The sequence below is a fragment of the Neltuma alba genome, unplaced genomic scaffold, assembly GCF_004799145.2.
Source record: "Neltuma alba isolate B1F8T4 unplaced genomic scaffold, ASM479914v2 tig00004742_pilon, whole genome shotgun sequence".
Lineage (NCBI taxonomy): Eukaryota > Viridiplantae > Streptophyta > Magnoliopsida > Fabales > Fabaceae > Neltuma > Neltuma alba.
The window spans coordinates 46,839-56,368 of NW_021633844.1; the positions used below are offsets into that span (position 1 = coordinate 46,839).

At 39.9% G+C, this 9,530-nt stretch overlaps 2 protein-coding genes and 1 pseudogene across 2 annotated transcripts; 2 read left to right on the forward strand and 1 right to left on the reverse strand.

Annotated features, from left to right (window-relative positions):
* Positions 1 to 1,565: 1,565 nt before the first annotated feature.
* Positions 1,566 to 4,740, reverse strand: LOC114745635 (protein PELOTA 1-like). The gene is made up of 2 exons (XM_028933796.1): positions 4,669 to 4,740; positions 1,566 to 2,839 (listed from the first exon to the last, which is right to left on the reverse strand). Exon 2 carries the CDS (start codon positions 2,833 to 2,835, stop codon positions 1,741 to 1,743), a length of 1,095 nt encoding a protein of 364 aa, XP_028789629.1. The 5' UTR covers positions 2,836 to 2,839; positions 4,669 to 4,740; the 3' UTR covers positions 1,566 to 1,740.
* A 967-nt stretch (positions 4,741 to 5,707) lies between these two features.
* Positions 5,708 to 6,330, forward strand: LOC114745634 (proline-rich protein 1-like). Its single transcript, XM_028933795.1, has 2 exons — positions 5,708 to 5,887; positions 5,969 to 6,330. The coding sequence occupies exons 1-2, from the start codon at positions 5,713 to 5,715 to the stop codon at positions 6,313 to 6,315; spliced, it is 522 nt and encodes a 173-aa protein (XP_028789628.1). The 5' UTR covers positions 5,708 to 5,712; the 3' UTR covers positions 6,316 to 6,330.
* Positions 6,331 to 7,291: 961 nt separating this feature from the next.
* Positions 7,292 to 9,038, forward strand: LOC114745644 (dnaJ homolog subfamily C member 28-like; annotated as a pseudogene).
* The last annotated feature ends 492 nt before the right edge of the window (positions 9,039 to 9,530 follow it).

Genomic DNA, 9,530 nt, shown 5'->3' on the forward strand with positions numbered 1-9,530 from the left:
GATTTTCATAAGTGTCTTTAATATGATTTCTTTATTCTGTTTAATTTAGGATATACAATTTTTCATATAAACTTTTTTAAGGATACCATGATTTAAAATAAATTAATCTAAAGATTTCAAATCCTAAATTAAAAAACAATAGTGTTGTTTGCCTCATAATAATAAAAAAATATTATTTCACCATAAATAATATTATATTCATCTAAACCAAATCAGAAAATCTTCTAGATTTGTTCTTCTATTTTAGAAGTATAAAAAGCTTTTTATATTAAACGAGGATGTTTTATACTTCTGTTCATTGAATCTAAACATTTTGGAAATTCAATGAATATGGGCATTACTATTGTGTGCTAATACTTTTTATTCTTAGTATGAGACTCTAATTTATTTTATCTCTCATATTTATTTACTTTTTCACAAAATAGTTCTCATAATTATTACACATGTTAAATAGTTTTTATTCTAGTACACATAACTAATAGGTGTATTTGAGGGAAAAAACAACAAATATTTATTACAAATAACTAATTTAACTAATTTTTAAAATTAGTTATATACCTCTGAGAGTACCATATAACAAGACATCAAGACTATTGTATTTGGGAGCACAAGGAACAGTACGTGCTGGTATATGTTGCATAAATTACTTGCGGATTTGAGCTATGAGGTTACTTCCATACAAGGTGCCTGATTATGAGGTATATCTGCAGAGGGTTGGTAAGCTTGTGTATTGTGGCTTCCATTAAGCGGCTTCTAAAGAACTTTCTGCCTGTACAGTCCCCAAAAAATAGAAAAAAAGAAAAGAACTTTCTGCCTGATCAAACTAAAACTGTTGGGCAAAGGCCCAAGTGTCGCCAGTTCAAGAGATGCGATTTCACTAAGTTTCCCAGAACATGTCTCATACGCCACCTTAGCTATGTATAGTGCAGAACATACTTTTTTTTGCACATGAAGATACTCCTATTTCTGATAGCAAAAATAGGCTGCAAAGTCCCAAATAATATTCCACTGCACCCTATGTCTTTTGCTGGCAACAAATCCATCACCGAGACTCTCACTGAGAAAATGATTAATCTGTTACTCAATTGAAGATTTATGGTGAAGCTATCTTTTATTGGGTTAAAAGTTGATTTAAGCAGGTTCTGTCCTTTTTAGTGATTGGACTAGTAAAGTTTAAAGCAATATATAGTCCGACTGCATCACCCTGCTCATGTGGGTTCAACAGCATTATGTAGGGTTACTCCATTACCTATAATTTCAGAAATAAGTACATCCTTCCAAGTTATAGAACACCAAGTTGTTCGTAAGCCACGATTAGTGCAGTATATTTCGGATTTTATGCGGAGGGGCTCACTTTAGTTTATGTTAGTTACTTATTGAAATCATCAATATACTTTCCATTAAGTACTATGATGGATCAGATTTCACAGACAGTGTGAAATGTGGATTTTGGTTTGAGATTTGTTTCATATGATCCTGCAGACGTACTGTATCGCACTTGATATGTGGCGAAAGGGATGAAATCTGACGGAGAAAATTGAGAAACATTTTGGCAATCGTGTTACTGAGGGATATGCTCATAGGCAATGCACCATCTAAGATTATGTAAGAATCAACGCATAAAGAGTCAGTGATCATTATATACACAAATGAGAGGAAGGGCCATTCCTCTCCTGATTAATAAACAACAAGCTAAGAGATGCACGATAAACTGATATATATAGAAAGCCTTGTTTGAACTTAAACATCCGCGTCGTCAAGGTCGGGCAAGGGAAACCTCAGAGTTGCGGCAACACCCGTGAGCTGGGCAAGCTGTTCTGCTGAGACATGCATGGAGGTATACACCAGCACTTTCCCTCCTCCCTTCCTCACTGATTCAGCCAGATTCGTATACTTGTGTCTCGTCTTGGCATCAGAGCTTCTATACAGATCGTCCGTGATCAGAAGGGTGTCGATCGCCATCATCTCCTGCGCAGCCTCCACATGCTTTGTACCATAACATGCCCGACCCGAATTGTTGTCCAGCAAGTCACACAACTCTTGGAAAGCTCTAATCTCCAGCACAACCTTGCTATCTTTTATCATATTCATCACTCCCTTGTCGCTCAGCACCTCCTTCAGATCTCCCTTACATCCTGCCACTACAATTCTCGACTTATTGTTCTCGATTGTTTTCATATTCAATCTTTTCGCTTCTGAGAGCAGAAACTGACGAAACTCGTCCTTTGTTGGTCCATCACTCGCTATCAGTACGGTTTTAATGGTGCTGAAATCCACATGCTTCACGAAGGCGTTAAAGATGTCTCGAAAAAACACGTTGCTGGCTGATTTCTTTCCAGTCCTTGGATCTTTGATTTTAGAACAAAGCGTGGTTGGCCCGTTCCCGACCAAATAAACCTCTGTTTGACCCTCTTGTATAAGAATTACGGCGAGGTCAGCGCCTGGTGATTTCTTGGAGGTTTCGGATAAGGCGGCCACAGCCGTGGAATCCCAAATCTTTTTAGAGAGTTCGAAGCCTTTGTTCATTTCGATGGTCAAGGTGTGGAATGAGCCTGACGCGACGTACTGGTTCGTCCCGATGTTCCTGCCTTGAACGCGAACGGTGGAAGAATCTTTCTGGAAGTCGCGGCGCGTGACTTTGACGGGAATGGTGACTTTGACACGTGAGGCGGTGTTCTTGGTCGCCTCCAGGTGAACTTTGCGAGTCGTATCGGCTGTAACGACGTCTCCAATGGCGATGAGGTTGTAAACCACCCATAAGTCGTCGGGTTCTTCGGGGATGATCTTGACCGTTCCCGGCTGGTTCAGCGCGAAGTCCTTGTCTAAAAGCTTCATTGTTCTTTGCCGAAAGAAGATATGGGTAATTGGCGAGTATGTTTTTCAGCGTTGTTATTATTGATAATAGAAGTAAAACAAAAGTGAACAACGAGGGCTTAAATACTTGTATTAACTGTGTTGAAAAACAAAGGGCAAGAAAAGGAATATGCCTAATGTGAGCGGGAGCCCTCATTTAACTTGGATTCCGTTCACCTGGGAGATCATTCCTTTTTTGGCTTACAAGAAGAGGTAAATATTTAATGGCTTTTAAGCGCACGTCAAAAACTCTTTATTGAATCGATCACCTTTGCTTAAATTGAATTTAAAAAAGAAAAATTTAATCCGTCTAGGGGGATCAGACAGGGAGACCCCTTGTCTCCCTATATTTTTGTGCTAATGATGGAAAAGTTGACTCATTTAATCCAAGAAGCTGTCAGAAAGGGGATTTGGGAGACTATTCGAGTAGGAAGAATGGGTCTTGAGGTGACTCATTTAATGTTTGCTGATGATTTAATTCTGTTTGGAGAAGCTTCTGTAGATCAGATAAAGGTAGTAATGGAGTGTTTAAATAAATTTTGTGCTTGTTCTGTGTAGAAAGTGAATAAGAATAAGTCTGCAATAGTTTTTTCTAGGAATGTTGCTGCTAATATAAGGGAGGAAATAGTAAGAGAGGCTGGATTTTGTTTGACTGAAGACTTAGGTACCTATTTGGGTGTCCCTACGTATTATGGAAGGAGCAAAGTTCGCTGTTTTGGAGGATTAGTGGAGAAGGTGAAGAGGCGGCTACAGGGATGGAAGGTGCACTCTTTAAGTATGGCCGGAAGAGTAACACTTGCTAAGGCAGTGATTGGATCCATTCCAATTTACTCTATGATTTTTTCAAAGCTCCCTATGCAAATTATGGAGGAGATTGAGAAGGCTCAGAGGGCTTTTATTTGGGGGCACACCACCGAAGAAAGGAAGATGCATCTTATTAACTGGGATGTGATTCAAAGACAAAGGAGAATGGGGGTTTGGGGGTGCTATGTTTGGAGGACATGAATTGTGCCTGCTTGATGAAATTGGGTTGGAAATTAAGAAGTAATAGTGAAGGTTTGTGGGTGGATGTGCTCAAACATAAATATAATGGGGGCTTGAATTTTGGGAATAATTTGAAAATTCCCTAAAATTTGTCGAGCCTATGGAGAGATACCAGTGGTGTGTGGGACGAACTGAATAAGGGGGTGTGGTGGGGAGTTGAGTCGGGAGAAAGAATAAGTTTCTGGAAGGACAGATGGGTAGACCAAGAAGTGTTACTTTGGAATGAGAAAAGGGGAAGTATTGGAGAGGAGGAGGCTCAATGGGTGGTTGCTGATGTGGTATGTGAGAATGGGCAATGGAATTGGGATTTACTGCAGAATGTTTTAACTGAGAAGGCTTGTAGAAGACTACAAGCCACTCCTCAGAGTGGTGAAAGAGAAGACAGAATCCTTTGGGGCTCTGATAATTCGAAGACCTATAGTGTTAAAGGTGGATATCGTCAAGTGAGGGGTGATCGTTTGGGGAGGAAGGAGAAAATATGGGGAATTATTTGGAAATGGAGAGGCCCTGAGAGGATTCGTTGCTTTCTGTGGATGTTGGCCTATGGCAGATTAAACGCTAATAGTGTAAGACACAAAAAATGGGGTGCAGCAAGGGAATGTGAAGCCTGCAAGCAGTGGGAAACTCCTCTGCATGTGATTCGTGATTGTGAAAAGGCAATGAGTGTGTGGAAGTGTTTATTGCAGCGACCTCAAGCATATTTTTTTACACAAAATCTAAAAGAATGGCTAATGCAAAACTTGAAAAATGTAGATCTGATAAATGGCTTACCATGGAATCTTGTCTTTGGTATTGCTTGTTGGAAGATCTGGAAACAGCGTAATCTGCGAATCTTTGAAGGTCAACGTGAAAACTTACGAGTCTGGCAAGTGTGGAATTTTGCTGTGGAAATACAGAAAGCTAAATCCTTTCAAACAATTCCAGCAGAAATACGGGGGGAGGAGGTGAGCATAAGGTGGATAACCCCTGAAAAGGACTGGGTTAAAGTTAATTCGAATGGTTCAAGCAGGGGAAATCCAGGACGAGCGGGATGCGGTGGGGTGATTCGAGACCACCATGGGGCTTGGATCGTGAGTTACTGTAGAGATGTGCGGTGGAGCACAGCCTTTGAAGCAGAATGTTGGGGGGCGGGTGAAGGAATAGAGGTGGCGAGGAAACTGGGTTTTCAAAAAATTCATCTTGAAACTGACTTTGAAGAGCTTCTTTATGCTCTGAAAGGGAAGGAGATTGAAGGAGGAAAACTGCCTAATTGTGTGAGGATGATGAGAGAGGCTGTCGAACGCTGCAAGCAATTTAGATTTTCTCTTACTCGCAGATCGGGCAACCAGTGTGCTGATGCTATGGCAAAGTTGAGTCTTGAGAAAGACCTGGGAAGAGAATGTCGATTATTCTTTGAGATTCCTCAGGAAGTTGTGCGTGTGGCAAGAGATGAAGAGGCACAGATGATCTGGAGAGACAAGGGTTGAGGATGTTAGTTTTGTGTTGGTTTTGTCTTTTCTTGTTTTAGGCCTTGGGCCTCCATACCACCCAAAAAAAAAAAACTTACCGATTGAGTCAACTTCAGAGGATTTAGATCCTTCTATGATAAGTCGAGATGATGCATCAGGCATCAGCAAGGCAATAAGCAATAAAAAGTTGAGTAATGGATGGCACGTCAACGGTAGTGCTCTCCCACGTCGATTCCTAGCTCAAACATGGACGAGTGCTCTCTCTCTCTCTCTCTCTCTCTCTATATATATATATATATATATATATCGGCTGCTTCAATGGCTTCAGTAGTCCTCGGGTGCCAAGGGAGGGAGAGAAAGAGACAAGATGAGACTCGCTGTGGCATTGTTAATTGCAGCATTAGTTTCAGCGAGCCACACAACGGCAATGGTCTTGGCTTCGGATGAAGCAAATGGAGTCATCCACGTTGCTGGCAAAGTACTGTGCCAGGACTGCTCCCAGGGCTGGAACGAATGGATTCATGGATCCGACCCAATCAAAGGTACCTCGCTTTCTGAGACAACAATATTTATATCTGCGAAAATTTCGATCAATTAACAGGCTATGAGCTATACCTGTGCAGGAAGTAAAGTGTCGCTGACATGCTTGGACAGAAGAAGCAGGGTTATATACTATACAAGCGACACAACAGATGAAACAGGGCAATTTGATTTGACTGTGAAAAGGTATTTATATGGCAAGAAGTTGGATACGAAGCTTTGCACTGTGAGATTAGTGTCGTCCCCTGACTCTGCATGCAACATTCTCACTGATTTTGGTCGTGGAATGTCTGGACTCAAGCTCACTAATCCCAATTCCATCTATCGCGATCTCATCAAATTTGTGCTCGAACCCTTCTACTTTACTACTCCAATGTGTGATAAACCTGACACTTCTGATTCTCATGACTCCCAACAACCTCGTTACTAATGTTTCCTTTTCGAGCCCTCATCTTTCTTTTTTTCCTTTGTATTTGTTCTGTTCTCCTTGTTTTTCGCACTAATTTCTCCAGAATTTGCAATATCATCTTATGATTTGATGAGAACATGAAATGAGAGTTCATCCTTGCACAATTGTCATTGAATGTTTCATTCCAGAGACGTCTTTTGTCTCCGTTCCCTTCATTTCGAAGGTATACAAATCTCTCCGTTATATTTTGTTAGGCGTGTTTCCGCTCTTGGAAATCCGATCTCTAATATTAGACCTTACAAAGCAGTACCAGGAACGGCTGAAAGAAATTCGAAAAGCATTGTCTCGACTTCCTACGCTCAAGCCAACGGGAAGGAATCATATTTCGCATTCGATCGTAAACACACAGATTTTACAGACCACAGAGTGGGAAGGGAAACCCCTGGTGGAGAAGAGCACAAACAAATTTCAAACGTCATTGTTTTTTTGTACCCAGTTGCCTCCTAAGTTCATCAGGAATTGTCCATGTTTTATTTTAACAGTTCAGATTTGAATTTTTTTATTTATTTTATAAAAATTTAAAATTTTAAATCTGAATCGTTCATGTCATATATAAACAATCTAAATTTAATAAGTTTAAAATACTAGCACTAAATTGATTTCTTGTTTTTTAATGAAACTTGCAGAGTAGAAAATCTAGATTCTCGATTGAACGCCCGAGAGATGATAATATTCATTGGAAACTTATTTTTCTTTCAAAAAGAGAAAGACAAAAACAGTCCCTCTGCAGTTGCTTATATAATGAGCCAACCATGAGTCTGTATAGAAACAGAACATTTCAGAAGACAGTAAAGACGTTGGGCCCACTAGCCTTTTGGGCTTCTAATATAAGAACGGCCCCAGCTCGAGGTGAGGGTGAAAATTGGCGCGTTTTTAACTGTCCACGTGGAATCAGAATTAGCCGCCAAAACTGTTATCGAGAGGAGTGCCGAGAGCTTTCTTGATGGGAAGGTTCTCTCTCTCTTCCTTACCCAACAGATCGGAGTATCCGAGATCCTTGGAAGGCACTCGGACATGGCGACCTGCCTTCGGAGATCCGTGAAATTGCGCTCTCTGTTGCAGCGATCGGCGGTGGACGATGCCTCTCCTGTAATACCAGTGGCCGTCCCTTCCCTATCTGGTAATAGTGGCGCTTCCTCTTTTTCCTCTTCCACCGCATCGGCTTCGCCCCCCTCGTCATCGTCTGATAAATCTCCGAAGGTGGTAAAGAAGCTTGTTGATCGTCTTTCAGCTGTTATTGACGCTGTTAACGATCGCAAATTACCTCCTGAACTTCGAGGTCAGCGCAACAATGTCAGGTAATACTCGATGATTGCACTATTATAGAACAATGGCCTGTTTTTCAAATCTAATTATGAAAGTGATGATATTTGGAAGGGAAGTTGATTGGTTTCGATTTTGTCTAATTACATGGTTAGTTCGTATTTCGTTATCAGTTTCTTTGCAGTTTTATTCATTCTTCCTCTTACTAGATAGGGTTTGGTACTTTCTTATTAGTAGGTTAGTGACCTTATCATTATGTGATTAACTTGAACGCAGAATGCTTTTGCTCATTGAAAATGTTGCATTGGTGATTACTGCTACTCGTTATATTGACTGTTTTACTCTATCATTATTAAATTTCATCGAACAGCGAGCTTGTGTGTCTTCATGTAATTCTAGGTTCCCTCGGCTGAAGTGTATATTTTAATTGTTAATTAGCGTTTCGTTTCATTCTCTTTCCCATTTCTGATGTTAACTTGTATAGATGAGGGATAAAAAGGGGTAGCTTGAAGCTTACTCTGTAGTTTCATGCAAGACCAAGTAAACGTGCACTGTTTTGTTGTGTCATGCTTTTCTTTTAGATTTAGCTCCTTGATGTTTCAAGGAATTTTTAGTCTTCCTCTATTTAATGCTTTCTATTTCTGCAATTCGTAATTTTAATAGATTGCAATAAAATAATAGAGAGGAAGAAGAGGAAGAAGAACTGGGGACTCTTTCTTATGCTGATAGAGCAAGTAGTGTTGAAATTGTATGATTGACTACTTTGTGAATTCTTTTCCATATCTTCTGCCTAAACCTTCGCTAATTATTGGACAGATCAGAAACTGATATCATCAACGTTGTGGAGCAAAGAATATGGCATTCCATGGAAGAAGGACAGTTCGAAAACTTGCCGGGGAAAGGCAAGCCTTAAGCTAGACATGAATCCTCATGCAGACCCAGCTGAAGATACGTTGTACAGAATCCTATCAAAAAATGGTTGTGCACCGGAGTGGGTTGAGCTTAACAAAGAAATAAGAACTAATATATCTGAATGGAGGGCAGCATTGAAAAAAGCTTGGATAAATAAATGCAGTGATAATCTTAAGTGGGTAGAGAGTTCAGAAGTTTTGAAAACGCAATTACGTGATATCAATAATAAGGTGTGTGATGATTTCCTCTGTAAAAGCTTAGGGAATTCAATGTTTGCTTCATTGAAATTTTATATTCTCTTTTTGATAAGTGTGATACTCATTTAATAAATTTGACATCTTCCTGCAGGTTTTTCGATATAATCTCATCGTCCCTTTTGGTAGGCAAATGTTTGGCCTTAATTGGGAGAAAGAGCTTGGGCGTTTAGAAGAATAAGGACTCTCAGTATTTTCAGTCTGTTAAGCCTTAAGCAGGTTGATTGATTCTCGTGGAAAATCAAATTTTGTTTCTTGTTGGACTGTCATGCCGAGTAACTTATCAGTTGACTCAAACCGAGTGAAATATCAGTTGCCTAGCTCAAACTATGGTTAAATCCTTTCATCGGTTTTGTTGATGGTGTTGCAGTTTGGATGTCTCCATCATGTAAGATCAAGGGACACAAAATTTTAATAGCATGTACAAGAAAAAACTTTATACTAGTTGTCACTTCTATGTTAAAGTAAACAGGGTTAATTGTGCAATGGTTTTGTTGCGGACTTCGTTTTGATTTGAAGTGCGATTTTACCTTTGTCTTAAACGACGTGAGCATAACCTACTGTTGGTGAATGTACAATGATCTTGTTTATCGTCACCGGTGGATAAAGAGCAGAACGTGCCAACGACTTGAACATGAGCTAATCAGCTAAACGTGTTTTCTTGGAACATAAAATGGAAAATCCCTGTATGTATTGGGGTACCAAATAGAGCCACTTTAGCAAAGCGTGAACGTCTATAAAAAAATA

Coding starts and splice junctions, on each gene's coding strand:
- LOC114745635 (XM_028933796.1), bottom strand. CDS start 2,835: ATGAAGCTTTTAGACAAGGACTTCGCGCTGAACCAGCCGGGAACGGTC.
- LOC114745634 (XM_028933795.1), top strand. CDS start 5,713: ATGAGACTCGCTGTGGCATTGTTAATTGCAGCATTAGTTTCAGCGAGC. Junction 5,888..5,968: donor TGGATCCGACCCAATCAAAG/GTACCTCGCTTT, acceptor ATACCTGTGCAG/GAAGTAAAGTGTCGCTGACA.